This window comes from Mus caroli, unplaced genomic scaffold, assembly GCF_978045245.1.
Source record: "Mus caroli unplaced genomic scaffold, Mus_caroli_1 scaffold_4, whole genome shotgun sequence".
NCBI lineage: Eukaryota > Metazoa > Chordata > Mammalia > Rodentia > Muridae > Mus > Mus caroli.
This window is the reverse complement of record NW_028227259.1, coordinates 154,887,718-154,915,250: the sequence shown is the minus strand read 5'-3', so window position 1 is coordinate 154,915,250 and position 27,533 is coordinate 154,887,718. Positions and strand designations below refer to the sequence as shown.

The 27,533-nt window shown below is 37.4% G+C and overlaps 1 protein-coding gene across 5 annotated transcripts in view; it reads right to left on the bottom strand.

Annotated features, from left to right (window-relative positions):
• The window catches only part of Pds5b (PDS5 cohesin associated factor B), a 134,834-nt gene that overhangs the window by 38,170 nt on the left and 69,131 nt on the right, over window positions 1-27,533 (bottom strand). For all 5 annotated transcript variants that reach the window (XM_085837481.1, XM_085837482.1, XM_085837483.1 and 2 more), the window contains 10 exons: window positions 26,135-26,229; window positions 23,644-23,789; window positions 22,141-22,292; window positions 20,180-20,293; window positions 15,617-15,698; window positions 13,682-13,730; window positions 11,322-11,461; window positions 9,203-9,318; window positions 5,003-5,108; window positions 5-165 (listed from right to left, as the gene is read on the bottom strand). In XM_085837481.1, coding sequence (XP_085693607.1) covers window positions 5-165; window positions 5,003-5,108; window positions 9,203-9,318; window positions 11,322-11,461; window positions 13,682-13,730; window positions 15,617-15,698; window positions 20,180-20,293; window positions 22,141-22,292; window positions 23,644-23,789; window positions 26,135-26,229 — 1,161 coding nt within the window. The remainder of the gene's footprint in view (window positions 1-4; window positions 166-5,002; window positions 5,109-9,202; window positions 9,319-11,321; window positions 11,462-13,681; window positions 13,731-15,616; window positions 15,699-20,179; window positions 20,294-22,140; window positions 22,293-23,643; window positions 23,790-26,134; window positions 26,230-27,533) is intronic.

Here is a 27,533-nt window from a genome sequence, read left to right as displayed (position 1 = left end):
TCACGATCTGATGTGAGGGAAATCCTCTTCAATTTTGCTTCCTGTGTTTTTGAAAATTTGTAGAGCAGCTTCTGCCACCTTCTCATCATCCATCTTCAGACAAGCCAGAAGGGACTCAAATGTCTCAGCAGAGTGAAAGGAGATAGGGTGCGTAAAAGACAGCACCTACAAAGGGTTACAAACATTGCCTGTAAAATCTTTTCATATAGAGGCAAGCGGATTTCTGAGTTCGAGGCCAGTCTGGTCTACAAAGTGAGTTCCAGGACAGTCAGGGATACACAGAGAAACCCTGTCTCGGGGGGGGGGGGGGGGGGGGGGAATCTTTTCATGTTTGCAATGCACATGTAAAGAACATACTAGGAACAGTACTAGTCAAAAATCAATTTAGGGTTAACTAGGCTATGTTCCCGTGTGGAAGGTTAAATATATTTCTAGTCAAAATAATTTGGACTTTGATAATTTTTTTTTTAAGGGTAGGGTTAAAGGGTAGGAGAAAAGGGGACACACACAGGAAGTTTAACAAAATATTACCCCCCCCCCCCACCAAATAACCATTACAAGAGACTAGGTTAACTTTTTCAAAAAATATAAATTAGGAAATGTATACTATGATATCATAAAAGGTACAATAACCAAATCAACACCGTAAAAGCAGTAAAAGAAGTCATCAAGAAAGCAACAAGAAGGTCAGCATTTTGAAGAACCTTGACTCAGATCATAGCCGACTTTCACGAAGCAATGGCCATGTAGCTAGCTTAGGAGAACGCATTCCTAACATACACACAGACACGGCCCTGTATTTGATCCCCACATTGCACAGAACTAATTTTGGTGGTGCATGCTTATAATCCCATTGTCAAGGAATAGACATAGGGGAATTAGGAAGTCAAAGTTATCCTCAACTACCTACAATGTGAGGCCAGCCTAGGCTACATAAGACCATCTCAAAAACAAAACAAAAATAACGCTAACAAAAAAGCTGCAATACAGCTGGGTCTAGTGGGGCACACCTCTGATCCCAGCACTTAGAAGACAGGTATGAGTCTGAAGCCAGCCTGGTCTACACAGTAAGACCCAGTCTCAAAAAACAGGTAGTAGAAAATTAGTAATCCCAAGAAAAACACATATCTCATCAAACATTTCTTGATATATTCTTTCACAATAATAGGTCATACTTAAATTAACAAACAAAAAAAACCCCTTTGGTCGTGTGAGTGAGTGAGTGTGCGTGTGAGTGTGTGTGAAATATATGAGTGTGCTCATCTGTCTGTGAGCATGTGGTGGTATCTTTCTCTGTAACTCTTCACCTTCTGGGGTCTTCCATTGAATCTGAAAGTCTGAGGCTGGCACACAAGTCCCCGGGAGCCGCTTGCTCTGTCTTTTACCCTGGGATCCCAACTCTGGTCCTCATGCTTGTGAAGCAAGCAAGGCACCCACTGAACCTAAGCCCCACGACAGGATCCAAAGTGTGGGATAATGGAATCTAAATACAAAATGCAAACATACCAAACAGCATAAAAATACTACATTATAGTCCTATTTCAAAGATTTGTAAGTAATCCTAATAAATAACACTATTAATAAAGATGCAAATAAGAAAGTGAAACATTGAGTAAAATAAATACAGATTTCAGAGAAATACATGATAGATGTGATGGCAAAGATAAAAATCACTCAGGAAACTAATAAAGCATTCTGAATACTCAATATAATCTGAGTAAACGTAGTTTATAGTTTCATATGGTTTGAATATAAAATGTAGGTAACTGGGGGCATGCCTTTGAAGGACTAACTCTTTTACTCTGGCTGTCATAAGACAGTCAGCTATAGTCTACTGTGTATGCCTTCTGTGATATTTCTGCCCCATCATGGGTAGACGATAAAGACAAGTGAACATGGGGTATAATCTCTACATCTATGAGCCAAGTAAGTCCTTGGGTTTTCTCAGGTATTTTATCATGGTGATGTGACAGGTTGCCTAAAACAGAAAACGGGTACTGAAAACTGGCACCATGACAACTTCTGATCAGGTAGCTTAGAAGCCTTTGAAGCTGGTTTATAGAGGAACTGGGAAAGACAGCTAGAAAAAGGCTCAAGTGCCTTCTCTGGCTGGAGTTTACTATGTGATTCCAGTGGGAGGATTGGGGGTGGGGATGGGGGGGGGGAATAAAACCCAGAAGGCTGACAGTAACAGGTTCTACTGGGAACTGCCCTAGAGAAAGGCAACTGTGTAAAGTCTAGCAGCTTGTCTCTGTTTTGTTGGTGCCCTGAGAATGTGCAGGAGGCTATATTTAAAAGTGATGGTAGAGAATTGGTATGGGAAATGTCAAGATACTTTGGTATTTGGAATATAGCATGAAGATTACCGGTTGCTTTTAGTCGGTATTACATGAAGAATAAGGAACAAAAAGACAAAACGAATGTAAAATCTGCAGTTTACCTATAAAGAAAGTTAGGTTGAAGAATTAGTGGTTACTGAAGAGATCAGCAAAAAGAAGCCAAATACTCTGCTTCAGGACAGTAGGAAAGATGCCTTGAGGGCACAGACTCAAGAATATAAGAATATAAAACCACTTGAAAGGCTTTAGCAAGAATGTTCTAGCACGTCCTACTCAGATAAGAAATCACTTCCCAGCACGACTGATGCAGCCACAGTCAAGTGTGTCCAGTGCCTGCTTGATTTGGTGACAAACTTTGGCATCTTCCATCTAATGCTAGCTTTTCAGACGTGCAAACTGCAACTGTTGTGAGTCATAGAAATTTCCATTCAGATTTCAAATCAGGATCAGATTCCCTGTTGACAGCCCCAACAGAGTGATATGCAATTCTAGGAGTGAACTCGGGGTTCTAGTGTATTAAAGACCATAGAAAGGTGGAGATGCCAGTCCACAAAATGTCTGCTAAGAAACATTGTAGGCAGTGCACAGAACCAGCCCATAAGAATGATTCTAAGTCCCATGGAAGAAATGGTATTGGGGCAGAATTACAGGATCCAATGCTTCCCTTGCTGGAATCTGACCTTGCTTCAGTCCCACCCCTCTTTTCTATGCACCCATTCCTCCATTTTGGAACAGACAGGTGTACCTTGTACACATCAAAAGCATGTAATATGTTTTTGACTTTTCACAAGTATTCTCAGAAAAGATGTTCTTTGATTCTCAAAGATTTTTAAGTTTAATTGTTTAAAAACAATAGAAATGAAATGTTAAACATGTTCTACAACATGAAATGAGCACGAGCTTTAGACGCCAAGGTGAAAGACTATAGCTCAATCTAAAAGTGTGTCAGTCCTCCAGAGGCTCCTCTCTGGACACAAGATGATAGGCGTATGAAGACTAATTAGATTATGAAGATTCTAACCTCTCCAAAAGAGTTATGAATTCACAGCTAAGTGTTGCCTTGGAAGGGTATATATTTGTGGAAAGAGTATGCACAGGAAGAAACCCTGGGCCCTTTTTTTCTCTGTGCTTCTCAACTGCTACAAAGTAACCATCTCTAGTCTATAGCACACCCCCTGCCATGACAATCTTGCCTCAGCTCAGGCCCAGAAACAAATGGAACCAAGTGACTCTGGACAACAGTCTGAGAATCATGAGCCAGGATAAGTCCTTCTTCTCTTAATTTACTTTTTCAGGTACCTTGTCAAATTGACAAAACCTGACCAAATAACATTCTACTTACTTGTCAGTAGTATTAACTGTGATACCACGGTTTAGAACCTAAGTATAATAATCTTTATTCATCAAATATTTCCTACTAAAAAGCAAGGAAAATTAAAAGTTCACTCAAATCACAATTTTAAAGAAAAGACTGAGTTATCAGGCGGTATACAAACAATAAAAAAATTAACGAAATCAGAAATTACTAACATATAGAAGGTTGATCACAATACTGTAGAGATTACAATGCTGTTTGTACTTAGCAGATTAGTACATTACATTTGTAAACATTAAAGAGATTGGTACTTTCCCATACTGAGGATGGCATATAGGAAAAATTTCTCTATAAAATGATATGAAAAGAGTTTTTATATACAATTTCTTTATAATGAACATACAATTTATATTTTTAAAAAATGCTTCTACAAAATTTTTAATTATATGTATATATCTCCAAGAAATTCAAAGGTCCTTGTTCTCTTGGATCCAGTAATGACACTCTGGTTTGAAAAAGACATTACAAACAAATGTTATTTTAGTACTGTTTATATGAATAAAACTTGAAAACTCTACATAGCCAACAGTAAGAAAGCAGCAATGCTATGATATGCCAAAGTGCAGCAGTCACTATTTCACATTTACTATTTTGGCTAGGAGCTGGCATGAACTGAGAGATTCTGTGTGAGATGCTGTACTCCTCTATGAGACACTGTCAGTGCCTCTATTACACAGGAAGAAGTGTTCAGAGGCAACCGATGTCCCAATCTCTCAGCCCATATTAATAACAGCTGAAAACCAACACTCATTTAAAAAATTTGTCACTAAGAAATACTTATCTTTAACAACAAAAACAAAAACAAACAATCAGCATGGTTGTAAACTAAATAAAACTAATTAAAATGAAATTTTAAAAGTGGTGTTTATGAATGAAAGGCTTCTAAAAAATCTGTTAATACTGTTATGTTGTCAACAATGTGGTGACATGCAGTCATCAAAAGGCTCACTCTGAACAGCACCCTCTATCATCACTAATGAGTCCTCAGTGTAGCCCTCTAAACTACTATTAAGTTTGATAGCAGAACTTAAAACTGAAACATGAAGAAATTTCCATTTGATTACATTTTTGAAACTAAGACACCTTCTCATTAGGTTACACAACTTTGAGAAGCAAATCTTAGGAGTAAGTGGTGTAAGACCCCAGTGTCAGAATGTGGAAAGCAAGTCTAGCAGATCTGTACCTACATACCAAGTTTCAGACCAGTCAGGGCTACAGTGAGGCCTTTAAAAACAAACACAAAAACCTGGTTGTCTACTCAGACACTTAAGTTTAGACAAGTACTTACCTTCAGCAGCTCAAGGCCTGCTCTGATAGCTTGATCAGTTGGAACACCCTCATCCTCATCATCTGCTGTTCCATCTATTGATTTATTCACTTGCTTGATAAGAGCACTAAAGGATAAGAAAACAGAAGTGGTGTTTCTTCCAACTATAATACGTTAGCAGTATCTAAGAACAGCACCTAAATACTAAATAGCTACACAGTGCACAGTATTTCTGAATGGTTGTTTTCCAAGCATTATTATAAAACAAATTACAGCAAAGTAACTTTTCTAAGTATGTTCTCTTCCTTTACCCATTCAAATGAAACCAAGGTGTGCTCTTTTGAATGCCTTCTGTACCTTTACTAGTGCCTTTTCTGTGGAAGGTCTAGCATTCTAAAACTATTTACTACCTAACACTCTGTGTCAGACAAAGATCTGAGAGTCAGAAACCACAGACCTGGTGCTAAAACTGTAACAGATACAACAAAACCTTGTAAAAGAGACCATGAGAAAACTAGCAATGTTTTTCACCTTTGGAAGCAGGCTGATCTTGCTGTAAACAAACATTAATAATGCTCTGACACTGACTTAAAGCAATCATTCACACCAATGCACAGTTGTTCTTTTTACAAGAATCAAGTAACAAAGAAATAGTACAGATATAAAACATACCAAAATAAAAGTTTGTGCAATGTTCCTTAAAATATTTAGTAGAGTTGTTTCTTCAAAAATATTTTATGCTCAAATTTAGTATCAAACAATGGAACAAAGTATATCTGTCTCTCTAACAAGAATTTAAAGTTTTCTTACATACAAAGTCTATTCTTAGCTGGCAAGATAAGAAGGTTCAGGGTTTACCAGCCCTTGCCACACAGCCTGGCTACTTGGGCATGATTCACAGGACACACAGGTAGGAAAGGCCCAATCCTGTAAGTGGCCCTAACCTCCACACGGAGATCTCTGCATATGCACCACTCTACACAATACACATGTACAATCATATTCACACTAAAAAAGTTTCTCTCAAGTATTTTCACTTATGTACCGTTTTCCTAAGTCTTCCCTTTTAAGTTTCCATAAAGTGACTTTTCCCTTGTTTCATACCTTCAACTACCCAAATAAAAATCTCCAACCTGAATCATACTGCCAACAGTACCACGATTCTTCTATAAAGTAAGAAAATTTAAAAATTTAACTATTGTTTTCTTCCATAATAATGGTAGAAAGGCCACAAGAAAGTAAACATACACACATTAAGAGTATCATCTAAAAAGAAAGTCAGAGACAGAATGACAGACAGAAAATAGACAGAGGAATATGAGCAAATCATGCACACACCCTCAAGGAAAGCATTTGCCAGAAAAACAAACAACTGGCAAACTACTTTTAAATCTGCTTCAGTTTTCAGTGTGGAACAAATGACAAGTAGATTGTATGTAAAGAAACACACGCTGTATGTTAACCTAAGAAATTAACCAAAAATAAAAAAATAAATGAGTGAGGTAATACAAACAAAGCTCTCAGAATAAGTGATTTTCTCTATCAGCAAAAATCAGCTAAAATGCACAGAGGGTATTTATACTGAGAAGCCAAAATATAGAAGATATCTAGGAATACAGGTTGCTGACAGAATCCTCGTGTCCTTGGGGAAGAGAAAGTCTGAACCCACAAACACTCCTGTCCACCTGGAAGACCAATGCTTGCCTGCGGCCAATCAGCATGAGGAGGAGCAAAAGGCTTCCTCTGTTGAGACACATCTGCCAGGAAGAGCTCAGGAAAATCAACATGGGTCCATGCAAAACACAAGAATTTGCCCAACAATGAGGAAACACTTCAAAAAAAACCGTTCAACTTTTCAATAAATGATTAATTCAACCAACTATCATGTACAATAAAAACAGAAGAATCCTGATGCCTCCATTAAACTACAGACCAATTACAGATGAAAATGTAGAAAACAAAAGAGATAAAAAACCAAAAATACTTACATAATTTACAATTTATTTTTTAAAAAGATTTATTTATTATTATACATAAGTACACTGTAGCTGTCTTCAGACACATGAGAAGAGGGCATCAGATCTCATTATGGTTGTGAGCCACCATGTGGTTGCTGGGATTTGAACTCATGACCTTCGAAAGAGCAGTCAGTGCTCTTACCCACTGCGCCATCTCACCAGCCCCAATTTACTATTTATTAATAGACTTAGAATAAAACATTGGGATCAGAGCCTTATCTTTTTTAAAGATTTATCTTTTTATTTTATGTACGTGTGTACACTGTAGCTGTACATATGGCTGAGAGCCTTCATGCGGTTGTTAGGAACTGAATTTTAGGACCTCTGCTTGCTCCAGTCGACCCCACTCAGTCTCTGCTTGCTCCGGCCCAAAGATTTATTTATTATTATACGTAAGTACACTGTAGCTGACTTCAGACACACCAGAAGAGGGCATCAGATCTCATTACAGGTGGTTATGAGCTTCCATGTGGTTGCTGGGATTTGAACTCAGGACCTTTGGAAAAGCAGTCAGTGCTCTTACCTGCTGAGCCATCTCACCAGCCCTAGCCTTATCATTCTTGTAATCAATTAACAAAAAACCAAAAATGTTCCTCTGAGGTATCCATAGAAAAATAAAAGAATTCCCCCAAAGAAATACAATTAGCCAAAAAATGTTTGGTGAATTTTTTTCTTATTTAAATATCTATCAGTTATAATTAAAAAAAAAAAAAAAGAAAAAGAAAAACCTTAAAGGTATCACCATTCACCCATCTATAAAATGCAGAGACCGAAAGACACTGTCCAGACAGACAGCCTGCCTGAGGGCCTAGCATAGCATCTCTCTGAAGGCTCTGCAGCCACTTCCTGAGTCTAATTTAACACCTGCCATTGTACTGAACTTGTAGGGCATTTCTCATTCCATAAAGTTACCAAGTGAAACATTAAAATTCTTCCAGATTTAATATAAGCAGAAACTGCTACTTCTTGTTGCTCTTTATGTTCTCATAAACCTTCTGGATAACTTTAAGTTCCTGAAACCAAAGGGCTGCTCGGTCCTCAGTCTGTCAGCTCACAGCATGTACCCCACTTGTAAAAACGTTCACGGTTTTTAAGTTTCAGAAACCTGAAACAACCTGAGCTTTTACACTTTTCTAATTTCCAGAATATAAAAAGGTTTCCATATCTGTCCATATTATTTTTCATTTTCTATTCAATTTCAGAATAGCAGTCAATTCTCATAATTTCATTTCAAACTCAATGTTACTTGATAACAAAAACCAAAAGGATCTAGCCAGGTGTGGTGGTGGCTTATTCCAATAATCCCAGCAGCTGGAGAATAAAAGCAGGAGGATGAGACGTTCAAGGTCATCCTCAGCCACGTACATGATGAGTCCAAGGACAACTGGGTTATACAAGACATCCAGAAAGGAGAGAAACGAAAGGAAGGGAAAAAGTAAAAAATGTCTTGCCATGTCCAAATACTAATTACATGTTATTTACTTCTAAAAGGGGTGGGGGAGTAGAGAAGACCCTTTTTATTCTCTTCAAGAAATCAGGATTCATTATGTGGACTTGAAACCTTGTATTCCAACTCCTTCCAGGGCACTCTTTCTACACTTTCCTCAAGTATGTTCTTTCTCTCCCATCCTACTAGCATCTATTCAGAGACACAACAACAAAGGCTAAAGTCATCTCCCTCCTCAATCCATGGTTCCAAAAGGATAAAAGAGTAAACCAGAGCCCAAAGCTCAGTGTTAATAGAAGTCCACATCTAATCCCGGGCACACAGCACTCAGTGTTAATAGCAGTCCACATCTAATCCCAGGCACACAGCACTCACACCTCTTTATACTATAATGTAACAGATAGAAGTCAGCTTCAAAACACCCCAGGTATCTCTATACAGTTACTCTGACTTATAATTTCAATGCCTATGATATTCTTTCTCCCATTTGAATAAAAGCAAAATCTTAGCTTCCTTCCTAGATAAAATAGTACCACCCAGAGATAGCCTTTTGGATTCTCTGAAGTAATAAAGTGAAAGTAAAGTGAGAAAGAAGAAAAGCTAGCCAACTGAATAGGAATGAATACAAGTTACACACACAAATATAGAGTCTAGATGACTGAACATATAAATACAGATAAGCAGCTGACTTGGTGACTTGTGATTGTGCATGACTGGGAAACACTGAGGAAGTTTAATATTTTTAAGTACAGATACCTGATGGATTCAGTATCTATGTGTACAGGAGCTATCCTCTCCAAGAGAAACTTGATCATTTCCAAGAAAGGATTTGTAGGCTGCTTAGGGTTGCCCAACTTCTTAGTTATTTCACGCTGAAATGTAGATTTGTAAATTATTATAAAAATATATTTAAACATATCATTATCTTAAAATGTTAAGAACTCATAATATTCTGTAATTCTAATGCTGAAAAATACAATTCTATAGCTAAGTTTAAAAAACAAAAACAACAACTAGATTAAGAATTGAGTACATTCCAAGTAAATAAGATGTACATCATTATTAATATTCCAAGAAAATAAGATTCACATTATGCAATATAGAAAAAGAACCTGAATGACTATTTTGAGTAAAAGCAAGGTTAGACTCTGATGTCATGTCATACATCAAAAAATAATCCAAAAGAATACCAATGTAAGAGTAAAACCAGAATCGAAAAGACAAACTTCAGCAAGCAATATTACCAAAGAGAACTGTTAAGAAACTAAATTCTTAGACTTCATTCTGAAGACTCTCATTCAGCTTCCCTGGGAAAGAACCAAGAATCATCTTTTTTCTAAAATGTATCTCAGGAGATGGATGAGTTTTAGAAAGAAGAAAGAAAGAAAGAAAGAAAGAGAGAGAGAGAGAGAGAAAGGAAGGGAGAGAGAAAGGAAGGGAGAGAGAAAGGAAGGGAGAGAGAGAGAGGAAGGAAGAAAGAAAGGGAGAGAGAGAGAGAGAGAGAGAAAGAAAGAAAGAAAGAAAGAAAGAAAGAAAGAAAGAAAGAAAGAAAGACCTAACATAAATATTTCTAATATATCTTAGTGTCTTTTCCTGTTGTAATTATAAAATACCCTGACAAGAGCAACTAAGGGAGGGAGATATATCTGGGCTAACAGTTCCCAAGTTATATAGTCTGTCACATCAGAGAGGACACAGCTGAGCTTGAGAGAGCTAGTCGTATCACACCATAATCAGGAACTGAGAACAATGAATGCATGCACAGTAGCTCAGTTCTGTCTCCATACATACAGTCAGGATGCCCTGACTAGGGAATGGTGCTGCCCACAGTGGGTAGGTCTTCCTACTTCAATTAATCTAATCAGATATCTCCTCACAGACATGTTCCGAATCTACCTGATAGATCAAGCTGATAATTAACACTGACCATTGCAACTTGCAATGGAATGGAATTTTATGATAAAGGCACCCAAAGCAATAACCAAGAGGCAAATATTTTATCAATAGCTAGGTAAAAATTGAAATCATGATATTAAAAAAGGACATCACAAACAAATGAAAGCTGACAGAAAATTAATTGCCAATTAACATGACATGTTACAAACCAACTAGCTGCAAATGAAAACAATTACTCTATAAAAATAGGCAAAGATTTTAAACATTCAACTCACAAGAGACATATAAATGATTAAAAAAAACTTACAGCAAAAAGTGGTCAGGAAGTAAGTAACTAACCACATAATCCACATCGAACTATGTTTTGTTTGTTTTCACTTGTTTTCACTTTTGTTTTGTTTTTAACAATCAGTGGACAGGATTATGATTGAGAAACACATGTTAAAGGCAGTAAAAATGCACCATTACCCCAAGTAATTAATATAATAATCTGCAGAAATCAAGAGCTTGTAAAAAGACTCAGTTATGAAAGTGCTGCACAGCAGAGTCAGAAGCATGGGTATGGAACTATCATGTCAGTCCCAGAGGAGGCTCCATCAGGAGTTTGCTCAAGCCCAGAGTGGGCAGACAGACCGCACTCCAAAGAAAGACGAGAGGGAGGAGTGTGAAAGTGACCTGGGAAAGTTAGTACTCACCACGCTACAGAGCACAGATGAATGGCATGCTATGAAATTGAACACTATAAAAAATGAATGGAAATGGAATGTGTAAAATTCTTCATAGGATAATTTCATTTTGAAAGGAAATACAATATTAATGGAAACTCTCTTTGCAGACGGATTATAATTTATCTGAATTGTTATTTATTTAACATTTTGTAAATTGAAATAACATAAAAATGAGGTAGATGTGCTGAAAGAGTTCTATGCATGTCCACACATGGGTGTCCACACAGGGTCTCGCCCTGCTGTTCCCTTACCACACAGCCTTCAGCCTGCTTGCAGGAGCATGTGGGACTAACAAGGGCTTCCAGCTGTTTCCGTATTTTCTCATCATCTTCCAACACTTGTGTGAACTTCTTCATGAAGTCTTGGGCCTTACCAGGATCTGGCAAATTTCCTTAAAATAAAATAAAGTTTCATAATTTCTCAAACTGATAAAAAAATACATCCTATTTTGTATTTCTAATTAATAAACCTTATCTACAAATTGTTTAACAAATTGTGAATCACCATCAATACTGTAAGAAAATCCACTTCAGACAAAATAGGAAAAAGCATCAGGGTTAAGAGATGGCCACAGGAAAGGTGGAGCCTTTCTAAAGAGCTCCTGACAGCATCTGACAGCTGTGCCTTCCTGATCCTTAAATGTTCCTCGCGCTTTGCTACAAAAGTCCCTAGGAGAGTCAGCTTGTCCCATTCCCCTATGTCTCCTTGTGCACTGTTAAAACAATCCCCAGATTATCTACAGGGACATGCAGCATGTGGTGCCGAGAGTCATGGAGCATGTCATCCCTGGTGACTGCTACATAAGTCACTATTCGCAAGAAAGCATCATTCTGCAGAATTCACCACAGCACTCCTCTATTGTGTGCATCACAGCTCTTAGAGGAGCTAAAAAAGTGGTCATCTTAATGGGTTCTGGTTTTCCTGGCAATTAAATTGCTCAGAAAAAAACTAGACTAACATAATTAATAAAAGAAATTATACCTATCTTAAATGTAACACAGAACACAGAAAATTTACAAGTCTCTAAAATCCTTAAGTCTGAGAAGTCCTTAAGTCTCAGCAAAAATGATCACTGCCTGTAGTAAGAATACTGTCCTGTACTAATTATACACAATATTTGCTATATGGCCCTTTCATGTCTCTATATACAAGAAAAAAAAAACCTAGCATAAAAGAGGCCTAGTTTGGTGACCTACACTTGGAAGCCAGTGGCAGGTGAATCTCTGAGTTCAAGGCCAGCCTGGTCTATAAAGTGGCTAGAGTCTGTCTCAAAAATAAACATGATGACTTATAAAAGATGAGTATCTGTAGAATAATTTTTAAAAAATAAAATATAAGCAGAAAATTATTGGGAACAAGCTGTTAAAAGTTCTAATGTAGAACTTTATAAATTATGTTCCAAAAATTACTAATAATTCACTGGAATTTAACAGTATTGAGGACTTAATAGTATCTATAATGTAAGAGCCCCTTTACTGGGATAGGCATCATATTAAGGCCTATTGTTTAGAAAAATAAAGGATGATAAGATGGAAGAAGGAAAAGAGAAAACACCACCAAAAAACCCCAAATTCAGCATCTTATATATGCATAGGAATCCTTTTCTCTACATTAGCAACATCTGCAAGATACTAGCATCTCTGGAAACAGAATCTAGAAAAGATTGTATTTTCTAGAAGTGAGTATTAAAAAGGGGGGGGGGCTGGAGAGATGGCTCAGCGGTTAAGGGCACTGACTGCTCTTCCGAAGGTCCCAAGTTCAAATCCCAGCAACCACATGGTGGCTGACAACCATCTGTAATGAGATCGGATGCCCTCTTTTGATGTGTCTGAAGACAGCTACAGTGTACTCACATATAATAAATAAATAAATCTTGAAGAGAAGAGAAGAGAAGAGAAGAGAAGAGAAGAGAAGAGAAGAGAAGAGAAGAGAAGAGAAGAGAAGAGAAGAGAAGAGAAGAAGACAACAGAGAATGAGGTGCTCAAGAGGACAGTGTCAGTGTCCACAGCCAACTGCAGAGGACCAGACTACAAACTAAAGAGCTCCCAGGAAGGGCTGGCTGAGACGGCTCTACTACCTGAGTCTCAGCGGCACCTTAGTTCTGAATGCTCTCTTCAAAGTGGAATTCAGGAGAGCGCCAAGTAACAGTCACTAAGTTACTGTTCTCTTCAGTACCTTGGTGTTCACTCTAAAGCAGCTGCAGTATTTAGCTCAGCCTACGACCTCCTCTTTATTGCCATGTGAAGTGCAGTACACCCACTCCAGCAGGTGCTCCCGGTTCTCCTGTCAACAAGCTGTATATAGGATCATCTGTATACAACTCATATATGTCAGAGACTGACATCAGCGAAGGAAACAACAATGCAGACTTAATGTTTACAACTAAGCCTGTGTAATGACTTAGTTCTCAAAAATAACACACATATGAAATTCTTTCTCAAGGTTTTCTTATGTAATGAAGAAAATTTTAAAATCTGGATAGCACACAGAAAAAATAGAAAGCAGGGAGAAAAGAAAGTGAGTTGTCTATTGTATAGCAAGCAAAAACAGTAATAATTTCTCAGATTAACTCAATTAACTCTTAAGTTTTATAAAGACTTAAAACACTTACTTGTGATAACCATCACTTTAGAAAATATGGCCTTGACACTGGCATCTGTCTGCAAATCACATACAAAAAATGCACAATTAAAATTCACTAAGAAGAATACACAGGCATCTTCAACAACTCTCCAGGCCACGGCTGTATCTTTCTTTAGTTATTTTAAATCCTAGATAAATGGGTGGAGTTAAAAGTACAGAAGCCATGTGACCATGTTAAGTTCCTATCAATAGGCAAGAAAGAACAGCTCCATAGTGAGAGTCTCAAAAGCAGGCATGTGTGCTTGTGATCTCCCACAGGTGACTCAGCACTGGATCTAAGCTCCTAACATACTGCCTAGACCCTACTATGACTTCAATAGTTCCTAAAACCAAGACTAATGTTATCCATGTGAATAAAGAACATGCCTTATCTCACTCACACTTTTGCACTTTGCACCTCCCCCTCCAAGGTAAAATAATAAAAAACTGGGTAAAAAAGAGAAGCACTTCCAGCTGCTTCTAGCACAGCATGCTGACTTCCAGCATGGTAACACTGAACCCATGCCTACTGACAGCAAAAGCCACTGAAGTAATGTTTACATGTCTACTATTGAGGAAAACAGGTCCCATCAGGTTTGAGATGGTCAATGAAAATAAAAAGGTGCTAGGCATGGTTATGTATGCCTTTAATCCCAGCACTCAAGCTGAAGTAGGAAGCTATCTGTGAGTTCCAAGCTAGACCAACTTACTTGTTGAGTTTCAGGCCAGTAAGGACTACATAATGAGACCCTGTCTCAAATATAAAAAGGGCCAAGGAGGTGGGCAGTGAGGAGGGTGGCCCACACCTTTGATCCCAGGACTCAGGAGGCAGAAGTAGGTAGATCACAAAGTTCAAGGCCACACTGATCTACAAAGTGAGTTCCAGGACAGTCACAGTTACACAAAGACACCGTGTCTTGCCCTTGCCCTTGCTGAAACCTTGTCTTGCTCTTATCCTTGCTCTCTCTTCTTCCTCCTACTCCCTTACCCTTGACCCTCCCTCCCCCCCCCTCTCTGTTACCTCAACTCCCCTCCCTAAGTCCTAAATGAACTCTATTCTATACTATATATTAAAAAAGTAACCTTGTCTTGAAAAACAAATAAACCAAATGAAACAAAACAAAAAAAGGTAAAACAAAATGAAAACCCTTGCAAATATAAACTTGAACTATGCAAACAGATGGTACAAAAGGCCTTGGTTTTTAAATTTTTCACATTACAAAGGTTTAAAAAAAAAAAAACTGAGTCACAATAAATTACTAAGACAATCTCTGCTACATCAGAGACCCTTTGCACGTTTTCTCCTGGATGAAACAACACTGTGCTATCTGCCTTCATCCTACACACAGGAGGTGCATGTGATGGAAGAAGGTCAAAGGCCACAACTTTGAGCTGGTAATACAATAAAAAATAACTCAATTTGTTTTCCTTGAATGTAATTCAAAATGACCAGATAATTTTTTTTTAGATAAATATATTTCACAGGCACCATTTTCAGAAAGGCAAGGTACTTAAAATTCTAAATGCCCCCAAATAAAATAAGTATTTATTGGACGAATACCACAATTTCAGTGGCTGATAAGATAATTCAGTTAGCAAACTGCTTGTTGTGCAAGCACCAGAACCTGAATTTGATTCTTAGAGCCCACCCACATAACAAGGTAGGCATCATGGCACACAATGTTAGTTCTAGTGCTGGCAATTTCCAGTTCAGAGACACTATCTCAAAACAAAACAACCAAAACCTAGACAGTACTGAGAAAAACACCTCAGACTGTTCTCAAGGTTATAGACACACAGAGTAACACCACAAATACCATAAAATTACCAGAATATTAATTCTAAGCAAAGTAATAGAGATATTAAGCTATAATTGGTAATAATTGTAATACAAACTATCTAAAATCTTTAAACTTTAACTTACTTTTGGTTGTTTAATTAAATCAAGTAAATCCTTTACTTGATGTCGGAGTAGATTTTGACATTTCCACATTTCATTCAATGCTCTGAAAAACACAAGAACATACAAATAGGCTAAATGTCCTTTCAGAATATTCCAGCTATCTAATTATAATAAAACAGGATGGAAGGAGAAAAACAAAACAGGAAAAATGAAGTAAAATCCACAGATTAAATAACTGGCATCCCAGAAGCAAAGACTCAAATGTAATGACAGCAGCCATTAGGCAGGGATTTGTGTTGCTGCGTTTGGTTTTGTATAAAAAGATAAAATGGAGCATATATGTAAGGTAAGCAAAATTCTGACACCAGACTATGACCCTCAGAAATAAAGGATGAACTGACAAAGTAGTATCTTGTAATGTGTAAGAAGATATCTAAGAGAAGCATAAGAAAATAACTGTTTGTAGTATATTTATCCCACTATGTATAAAGTTTAAAATGAAATTATCTACTGTTGGGAGCACGTCTTCCTAGTAATTACAATGTTACGGAACTTCAGCACCACATATTTCTACAGAAATTTTATTAGAAAGTATTTTTTATCAGTTTACTTTGTGTGCATGTATGTAGGGTATCCACATACATGGATGTCAGAAAAAGTCATCAAGGGTCACTCCTCAGACACCTTCCTTCCTTCACTTGTCTGAGCCTGGGTCTCTCTCTGGCCTAGAACATCTCCCGAGTAAACTATGGAAGCTAACAGCAGGCTCCAGAAATCCTCAGTCTCTCATTCACACCTCTGCTGTGCTATGCACCAGGCTTTATACATGGGTCGGGAACCTAAACTCAGACCCTCAGAACTGCAAAGCGAGCGGACAGAACTGTAAGCACTTCACTGACAGAGCCAGCTCCTGAGCCCCCACACACACGAGAGACACTGACAGCAAACAGAGACAAAATGCAGACTTGTATAAAACAAGCTTGCCCAGGGACAGAAATGACAACTCTTCAATATTTTAATTCTCCTCTTTATCTAGGTTTTGAAATGCCACTAGAATTTATTTTAAAAACTGATACAATCTAGTTTAAACTTGGTAACTTGCTAACAGTAACAGTAAGAGTATTAGGACATTTTCCAGCATTGGACATTTTACATTTTAAATAGTGTCATTTTACTATTTTTCAAGTGTGAAAGTTTCACAGAGTTTCAATGGCATTAGTAATGAATGTAAATTCACAGACTAACTAAAAACAAAATGGTACTCGCCAGAGAACTCTGAAAATCTAAAACAAAGTATATGTTGCATAAATAAAACAATAACTTTCAGGGAAACAGTCTGGTAAAATTATTTCTGAAATCCAAAGTCAAACATACTCCATTTCCTAGAAAACTCATAATTTACAACTTCTGAAAGATCCACATGTTGAAACTTGTCATAAGTTAAAACAGATAAAACTGTGTAATCTAGTATATTTATCACTTAAATATGAAATCTCCCAAAATCTAAAGCCATTATAAACTATGGCCATAGTTGAAATTTAAAAAAAAAAAAAAAAAAGGCCCTCATTGACTAAGGTTTTCTATTACAATAAATTAAAAAGAAATTCTATTAAGAATTTTAATCAAAATATTAAATAGCAAAAGCCTATATTTATTGTCTTGATGGGAAGTTCAATGATAGTGGAAGGGGCACACACAAGGCAACAGGGTGAAAATTAATCCAGGCACTCAGAAGAACGAGGCAGGCAGGCAGAGCTCTAGGAGTTCCAGGCCTGCCAAAGCTACAACAGAAGACTCTGGCTCAAAGCAAAACAAGAATAAAAATGTCACTGAAGACTATATACATACCTATATAAAATAATCCTACTTGTGTAATGTGCAAACATAAATGATTGCAAGAAACATCCATACACAAACACACGTATGATACCTTAAAGCTGTTTGTAATAAATAAGGAAAACAGACGGGTAAAAGAACTGGGCACCACACTCAGAGGATGTGAACCATCCCCAGGTTTTATCAACACACTCAGAAGATGTGAACTGTCACCAGGTCTTATCGCTCACATGTATGTGGCTTTTGTTGTTATCACACACAAGAAAAAAGACTTTGGGGAAAACAGAAATATGCATAAATTAAGTTCCACAAACTAGCTAATACAGACAATCAGCTAATTTCACAGTCAGTGGCAATACTTTAAAATGATACCTACCTTAAATATGTCACCTTGAAACAGTTAAATATCATTCATGAACCATTTTCATAAAAACAAAACCCTATACACTAGTTGAAATCGGAGTTTGTTTTCAATGGTATTATTTCACAGTACATCTCTTAAAAATAAGTCCTTCCTTTTTTAATCTTGTTTTGTTTTTTGTTGTTGTTTGTTTTGTTTTGTTTTGAGACAAGGTTAGTCTGTGTACCTGTCATGGACTGGCTTTTAAGCCCAGGCTGCCCACAAACTCATAGATCCTGCCTGCTCTGCCTCCGCAGGTCTGGGGTTAAAGGTAAGTGCAACCACAGCCTGGCAAGTGCTTTATTTTTAAATTCCATCAAATATACTGAAATTTAAGGAAAGGTAGTTTGTGTTAAGCATTAGGGCTACTATTTGTAATCTCTTCTTTTTACTTAGAGTTATTTTCTTCCTTTCGTTTCTATTTCTGACATTAAACATGCCAAAAATTGTCTTTCATTCCTTGAATTTAGAAGCTATATATTTTTTGTAGGGATTAATTTAAACTTCTTTTTATATGTATACCTGACAAATATATCAGTCAACATTTCTGCCTGGGTACACTTATGACTAAAAGACATTTATATACTTTAATGTTTATTACCTATTCTCGTATGTGTTATATAGTAACACTAAGTTCCCTCCCATAAAGGAACAGCATCAACCAACCCCAACAGTGGGCTGTGAAGAAAGGTCCTGAAGACCGTCCTGCTGTGCAGGGGAGGGTTCCAGGACACTTGCAAGCCTGCACATGATTGTAGTGAGTATGCTGCTTAAGTACCAGCCTACATGCTTCTACTGCCTTCTAAAGCCAAATGCTTGCCCCAAATCCTCAGCTATTCACACTTACAGAAATCTCTCATGCTTTTGTTGTTTCTTGAACGTGATTCTTTCCTTCTGTACCTGCCTTTCTCATAAAATAAAAATAAGTATACAGACTCAAATTCCTAAGTTCTTCCAAGAAGGATTTCTGAGTGCTACGTCTGAATTCTTATTTTAAAGTATGTTTTTTAATTTACTCCTAAGTGGTATTAGGTCAAAGCCAGATTTTACTGGGATTTGCAAATAACGTGTTCCAAGAGGACACATATCAATCACACTTCAGTCTAATGGGCCATCAATTGTACCATAGAAAAAGGATGGACAACTAATCTCAACTAAACCAGAAATTTGAGAACGCATCCAATTTCTGAAAAAGATTCCCAACGTAGTAAACAGTAGTAATACATATGGCTATGTGTAGTTAAAAGACTGGATGCTATAAGCAAGCAGCACTGACTCAAATCCTGGTTCTCTTACTACTGCCTGGCTGCCACATTAAGCTCTGTATGAGTCTGCTTATCATGTATAAAACATAAACTTCTGCTGCTACTTTTCAGTTGCAGGGTAAAAGCAGAGGCAGAGGTCCAGATTCCAGTGCTAGAAACAGAGCATGTGCCAACAACTACACCCCTATTAAAGTAACCGTAGCACACAGCACTATGGAAATAAGGACAAAAGTCCACACAAAGGTTCAAGTGCCCTTAGACTTCCAATTTCAGAGCACTTACTCCTCAACAGAACTAATTATCTTTTCTGGAGTATCATGAGTCTAAATTTCTAATCCTTCAGGTAATCTTCACATCTTAAAATGATTCAGTTAGATTAGCATATATCTACTATATAAAAATGCCAACTCCCTCCCCAGACATCTAAACATTCTTTTTCGATGAAACATAGGAATAAAAATATATCTGTGAAGCCGGGTGTGGTGACGCATGCCTTTAATCCCAGCACTTGGGAGGCAGAGGCAGGTGGATTTCTGAGTTCAAGGCCAGCCTGGTCTACAAAGTGAGTTCCAGGACAGCCAGGACTATACAGAGAAACCCTGTCTCAAAAAAAAAAAATAAAAAAATCTGTGAGACATACCCTAATGCTAACCTACAACACTAAGTTGAGGACAAACAGCAAATAAATGTTCACTCTACTGTACTTCAGAATAATTTAAATTAGTACCATGTTAAGAGTAGGAAGATAGTATTTTCATAATGTGGACCTTTTTAACACCTGGGGGTGGAGGAAATAGGTATATCACCTTTCTTGAAATGCCATCAACATGAAAATCTAAAGAGAGAGAGAAATCAAATCCTTAATGATTTCATGCCAAATAGCTCTAGCCAGCCCTAACTGTTGCTATATCTGCTTACTTCATAGGTTGGTGACATAACTTTCTAAAAAGAAGAAATAGCCCAGTAGTTTCTGGTGTCCTGGACCTTTAAACAATGCTTACATTAACAAAGTTTCCATGAACACTGAGTCCCCCCTCCCATTGACTGCAAGAGAAAAAGAGTAGCATGGCGCTGGAGACGTACTTCACAGCATTCAAGTCCAGTGTAGCGTACAAGTAATACAAGCACTTCATCCGTTCCGTCGTTTCCAAATTGTGAGGGACCATGTACTGAGCGAAGATCCGCTCAACAAGTAGCCTACAAAAGACAAGACTCATTAAGTGCACTAAGTCTGCATTTAAAATGATAAAAATTGTAACAATCACAAATTCAGTAAGCCCCTTCTTTTCAGAGTGGAGAAGAGATTTCTTCTAAGAGGATCCAAAGGGGGGGCTGGTGAGATGGCTCAGTGGGTAAGAGCACCCGACTGCTCTTCCGAAGGTCCAGAGTTCAAATCCCAGCAACCACATGGTGGCTCACAACCACCCGAAATGAGATCTGACGCCCTCTTCTGGTGTGTCTGAAGACAGCTACAGTGTACTTACATATAATAAATAAATAAATCTTTTAAAAAAAAAAAAAAAAAAAAAAAAAAAAGAGGATCCAAAGGAAGGACTTAGTTCTATATGTCTATAACAATCCTATACTTAGATAACTATAGTAAAATGACCATGGAAATTGTGTGTCATATACTAAATTTCCATATTTGTACAATAAAGTTGAGAAAACTGCATCAGGTCCCTCTTTGAAGATACAAATATTATCAAGTTAAAGCTACAAAGGACTTTTTAGGATCCCTTTGACTTCTCATCACTATGAAACAAGACATGGCTAAACTAAGAGCACAGAGCCAGGAGCTACTTCAGCCGGTCAAGGCTCCAGGCTCCAGCACAATACCCAGGGCAGTTCTTACTCCCTTTGCATCCAGACACCCAGAAACTGGACACAACAGTGTCTTATCAAATCATAACAAAATTCTGTGCACTGGTGCCACACACACAAATCTAAAAGCTGTGATTTAATTAATACATACATACATACATATATATATATATACATATATATATATATATACACACACATACAAAAACAAAACAAAACAAAATAAACAAAACAAAACCACAGTTCCTAAGATATACCATAAAATTTAAAAGGTCTATGGAAGTGGTTCTCAACCTTTGGGTCAAGACCCTTTGGGGGGTCAAACAACCACATTGGATCTCCTGCATATCAGATATTTACATTACAATTCATAATACTAGCAAAATTAAGAGTTATGAAGTAACAAAAGAATTCTATGGTTGGGTCACCACAACATGAGGAACTATATTAAAGGTCACAGCATTAAGAACATTGAAAAGTACTGGTCTAGGCTTCTTTTCAGTGGCTTGCTACAGGCATACAGTTTGGGATACACTAACAATTTGTCAACTTAGATTCCAAACATAACTTTGGGGCTTACTGAGGACTAACTGGCTTTTATTCATACAAGAGTCATCTACTTTTAGGGAGATAACATGTATCTTAGAAATTTATAAACTGTTTTTAGTCTTGAGTGGGAGAGGACTTTTTTAACCTAAAATTTCCAAAAGATTTTCAATATGGATTAAGAAACACCCTTTTTATGTGTTTTTCTATAAAACAAAACTTGAAATTATAACAGCTATATTCCTTTTTAAAATTTTTTTATTTTTAATTAATTTATTTATTATATGTAAGTACACTGTAGTTATCTTCAGACACCCCGGAAGAGGGCATGGATCTCATTACGGATGGTTGTGAGCCATCATGTGGTTGCTGGGATTTGAACTCATGACCTTTGGAAGAGCAGTTGGTGCTCTTAACCACTGAGCCATCTCTCCAGCCCACAGCTATATTCCTACCTTGAGATATTACCCTGTAAAAAGTTAAGCGCATGAAACAAATGAGAAAACTTTACTCATCTAAAAGTTATCTATGTATGCTTCATCTGTGGCTTTGTTGGCAAGAAAACTATACAATCCATTTACCCTACACTAAAAACAAGAGGTTATTTAAAGCCATAAAGACAATACAAAGAATGTAAATAACATCCAGAACTCACAGGAGTATGTGGCCTGACTTACCGGTCGTCGATGCTGTTCTGATAGTATATATGCAGCAGCTTGTCCTTGACCCAGGAGATCTGTTTTGCAGCATCTTTGCCAGCTGCTGACTGTAAAGAGTATTTCTTATAAATCTGGGCCAGTCCCATCATGGCTTCTTTACGTACTCTCCACTTCAAACAAAAACATATAAAAGTCATTTTTATAAAATGCTTCTATTACCGCTGGTGGTGGTACACGCCTTTACTCCCAGCACTTGGGAGGCACAGGCAGGAAGAGCTCTTGAGTTTGAGGCCAGACTGGCCTACATAATGAGTTGTAGAACAGCTAGGACTACACAGAAAAACCTTGTCTTGAAAAAACAAACAAACAAACAAACAAACAAACAAACACAAAATCTTCCACTACTCAATAGAGTAATGTGGTAGTTAATCTTTAAGGTGTAACATGAATAGATTTAGAACTGCCAAGGAATAATAATACCTGCGAAGAATGTTTCCAGGCAAGTTTAACTGAGGAAGGATAACTTATTCTAAACATGGGCAGGACTATCCCAGACTAGGGTCCTTGACTAAAAACAAAAAGCTGGCTGAGCACCAGTATCCAACTCTTCACTTTATACATCCTGCTTTAATCTGACCGGACCTCAGATGTTTTCAACTTAAAAAATCATTATTTGGGAAAGAAAAGATATTTTTAAATGAAGTACAATTAAACTTCAGGTATTGATAATGAACTCTTAAGTTAAGCAGTAGTATTGTAACCGTTAACTGAAGCACTACGGAGGCAGAAGCAGTGACAATTTTGAAATTTTGGTTTCTTTAAAAAGACAGAAATATTATAAGAATGTGTTTTCATTTTAATCTCAGGTGTGGGGCTGTGGGAGCTGCTTCAGGCTGTCCACAGCAGCTGAGGCATGGTTCTGCCACCTGCAACCAGTGTCTTCGACTGTTGGATGTTTGGAATTCTGGGAACTTTTCAGAGGGTATATAAATGATAGAGCCTGGGGGGGGGGGAGCCTGATGTTATTTAGGGGGGGTTGTTGTGGCGTGTTAGTAGTTGTGCTCAAAGAAGAAATGAAGGGAATTAAATTAGATTTTAGGGACTTTGATCTCTCTCTCCCCCTTTATCTTTTTGTCTCTCCTATCCAGAGATATAAGGCTGAATTGGAGGTGGGGGAGGGGAGAAGCGTGGAAAAAAGAAGAAGTCACAAAATAGCAACTCTTTGAGTTCAAGGCTACCCTAGTCAACAGAATTAAGTACTAGAATAGTCAGAGCTACACAGAGAAACTCCTGTCTCGAGAAAAACAACGAAAAACCTCTGCTAGGTATAGTAGTTCACATCTTCAATCTTAGCACACATGAGGCAGAGATAGGTTTATCTCTTTTGAGTTCAGGGCTAGCCTAGACTACAGAGATAATTCCAAAGTATCCAGGGGATAGCTATACAGAGAGACTCTGTCTCAAAAATAAAATAAAACACAAAAAGACAAAACCCTCTGGGAATTATCAACTACTACTCACCCGTTTGTCCAATGTTCGCTCTCTCACAAAATTGAGTAAGTGATCATTGACAAGAAGAATATCCTTTTTAGCAGCTGTTACTATAGACACAATAACATCATGTCTAATAGCTTCCTCAGGATCATGTGACCTCACTTTAAGGTACTCTGAAAGGTAAAATCTTCTGATTAAAATGGAAACTTTAATAATTATCATACTGCTTTAAAAGATTGGAAAAGCCGGTTGTTGGTGGCGCATGTCTTTAATCCCAGCACTTGAGAGGCAGAGGCAGGTGGATTTGAGTTCGAGGCCAGCCTGGTCTACAGAGTGAGTTCCAGGACAGCCAGGGCTACACAGAGAAACCCTGTCTCAAAAAAACAAAAATAAATAAATAGAAGATTGGAAACATCTTTGCAAATCCACAGAGCAAAAGTAAATACTAGATAGAATGTTTAATATTTCAAAAAAAATTAAGAGCAAGGGAAGGGAAGAGGCTAGGAGTGGGGCTACCCCTTCCCTCACAATCTAAATGTCCTCTGCAACTGAAAAGTGAAGCCTGCACTCCCAGGAAGGGAAGCAGGTAAGGCTGTTTCTAACTCAATCAGCTGATCACACTCATGAAAAGTACAGTCAGTATCATTTTCTTTATAAAAGAATAAAATAAACAACTCATCTGGTGTTCCTGGGAAATAATGGATTATTACCATTTCTATCATATAATTATAGAAGCCTGAATATGGTTGCTGAAGAAGTAAAGCTAAGACACTTGGCTGAGGAGACCCTGCTTTCATGTGGCCCAACTAGCAGAAGCAGAGGTATCGTAATAAGACATAATGAGCTGGACCTAGGCCTCCCTGCTTATATGTAGCATATGTGCAGCTTGGTCTTCATGTGGGTCCTGAACAACTGGAGGTGAGGGCTGGGGGGGTGGTCACTATCCCAAAAGCTACATGGGACATGTTCCTCTACCTGGACTGCCTTGCTGGCCTCAATAAGAGAGGAAGATCCTAACCCCTTGGAGATACCCTCTAAGGAGAAGGGGGTGGGGTATGAGGTGAAAGATTAGGAGTGAGTGATGGGGCAGGGGTAGTGAGCAGGACATAAAAGAGAACTTGAAAAAAAAAAAGAACCACCTAGAAAAAAAACTCATCACAACAAAGCAAATCATAGGAGCTATAGACCCATTTTATTCAGTTAGCACTTTTCAAATGGCTTTTTTGTTTATTGCACATGCATGTACAGGACGTGTGCACAAACACACACACACACACATCCATACACGTGTTATTAATCATGAGCACATGGCTTTGAATTACTATAAATTCTGAAGAAACAATCTAATAACAAAAAGAAATAAACAAAAGCAAATAAAAAGTTAAAAAGTTATTGCTAATGTTTTAAAGAGGAAAAAATCCCTCCCCACAAAAACTAGATACAAAAAATACTGCATTAATAGCATTACAATAACATTATATTATCATATTACAAATATTATATTCACATAGATTAAATTGTATAATATAAAATAAATATTATTATAAATTATATTATGAATATAAAATAAAATGTTGTATTATAAATATACTACAAATAATAGGAAAATACCCAGATGGAGAGAGGAGGACAAGAGAACAAGAAGTCAGAGAAAAAATGGCATAGACACATTACAACAAACACATGCATATGAAAGAGAAAAACAGACAGAGACAGAGACACACAAAGGGGGGGCTAGATAAATAACTGTTCAAATGTAAAAGAATAGGCTGGCAAGAATAAATGAGAACAAAGAAAATCTACAGGATACAAGGGAAAGAAATGGGCACTGCAAAGAAAATACACATAATAAAGACTGAAGTTCAACCCAATCAAAGTCACACACAAGTCCATTGAAATGCTTTATACTGGATAAAGTCACACTCAGCTACACAAGGAGACAAACATGAGATGGCTACGAAAATCATGAAAACTATGCAGACCATAGATAACTGTGTTCTGTAGAACCAGAGAACAGCCTGCAAGGGTTCTGGCTGTAATTACCTTTTCTTTACTTTTTAATTTCATAAGAATGCAAATGCTAACATTTGTGCAGAAGATAATACATAGCTGTTATATTAACCTTCATTACTTCAAAAATTGGAAGTGAAAAGCTTATAACAGATTTTAAGTTTCTTCATTAATTATGATTAACTTTGTTTACAGTTAAATGAGTTTAAGTTCATAAAGTATCAGAGCATTAGTGTTAATCTTCAATATCAAGACCGATTAAAATTCAAGTATGTGAAAATGTGCACAGTAGTGCTTAAACAAAATAACTACCTTAGTTCATGAAATTACTTGTAAAGAACTGTTTCCAGTATGATTAGGATTTACACATTAAAAATCCTATCTTCAAAAGCAAGTTCCACAATAATGAGTAAGGAGAAAGACAGCTATCAGAAACACCTGAAAGAAAGGTTTTCCCTATAAATTTTTCTTCTCCCACTGAAGAGCATCCAAACATATGTGCTATTACCTGTTAAATCCTTTGCTAAATCAGGATGGTTCATGAGGCAGTGGCTGGCAAATTTTACACATTCCAGGCGTATTGGTACATGGATATCATTAAACCTAATAAAATGTAAAAAAGAGTACTCTTTAATACAACCAAAATTGATGAATTTAATCTATACTCAATTTGTATTTATGTCGCTTATTACCGAATATATAAGAAATATCTGTATATATGGGACCTGGGAAGATTAGTAAAGGCTTGGTAAAATATTCGAGTTTAATTCTCAGCATCTTCAGAAAAAGATGAGTGTGGTGGTACACACTAATGACCCATATCAAACGGAAGCACTGTCCAGCAGGCCAGCCCAATCCCCAAGCTCAGTACTGCTAGGTAACAATCAGGGGAGAGATGGTAGCCTCTGTAAGATGACACACAAGTTAAACATCTGGCCTCTATGAGCACAAGTACAAACTCACAGGTACACTCATATTCATACAGATAGTCACATGGTGGGACAAGACCATTTTAATAGTTGTGGGACATACTACCAAAAAACTAGGATCATCTCTATTTAGATTCTGTTAGGACTGTAAAATTCTGAGGAACCTGGTTTTTTCCATTGGACTAAAAATGACAAATGTGTAGGGGCGGTTCTGATGCTAAGATCCTATTCCCCAATTGGTTCTTGATCTTTCAGTAAAGAAACCACTGCTGGGTGGAAAGAACAAGTGGGACTTCTGGGTCCTGGGAGGTAGGCGGAGAGCAGCAAGGAGAGGAGACAGAGTTTGCCAGGCTTCAGAGAGAGAAAAACTGAGCAGCCATGTGAGATCTCCTCTCTCCTGTTTAGCAGGAACTAGATATAACTTAAGAACTAAAGTTTAGGGCAAGTGGAGAGGTGTGGTGATAAGAGTATTGATAAGGGCACGATTTGCCAGGTGGAAGGTAGTAGCACCCAGCAATCGTGTCAGAAAGCAAGTTGAAAATGAGCAACCTGTATGTGTGTCTTTTAGCCATGGATTCAAGGAAAGCTAGGTGGTGGGTGTTAGTGCAGCCCATTCCTGCAGCTTAGATGGGGTAGCAAACACTGCATACAACACAAATGTTCCCCCATAAATAATGTATGTCACATATGTCTGTTCAGTATGTACCTATGTTTGTATGTGTTATATATTTTACAAATTATATATATGTATATATGTATGCATGTTTATATTTCAAAAAACATTTAAATTTCATATCATCTCTGAAAAGAAATCTCCTTTAAGTGTTTTTGGTTAATTCTAGAACATAAACTAACATATGGCAAACCTTTTACTATATTAGTTTATATCCTATGATTCTAAATTGTATCCAAAAATTGTTCTTATTCAATTAACCATCATAATTATCTCGTATCCAACTAATAACAAGGCCATCCTTA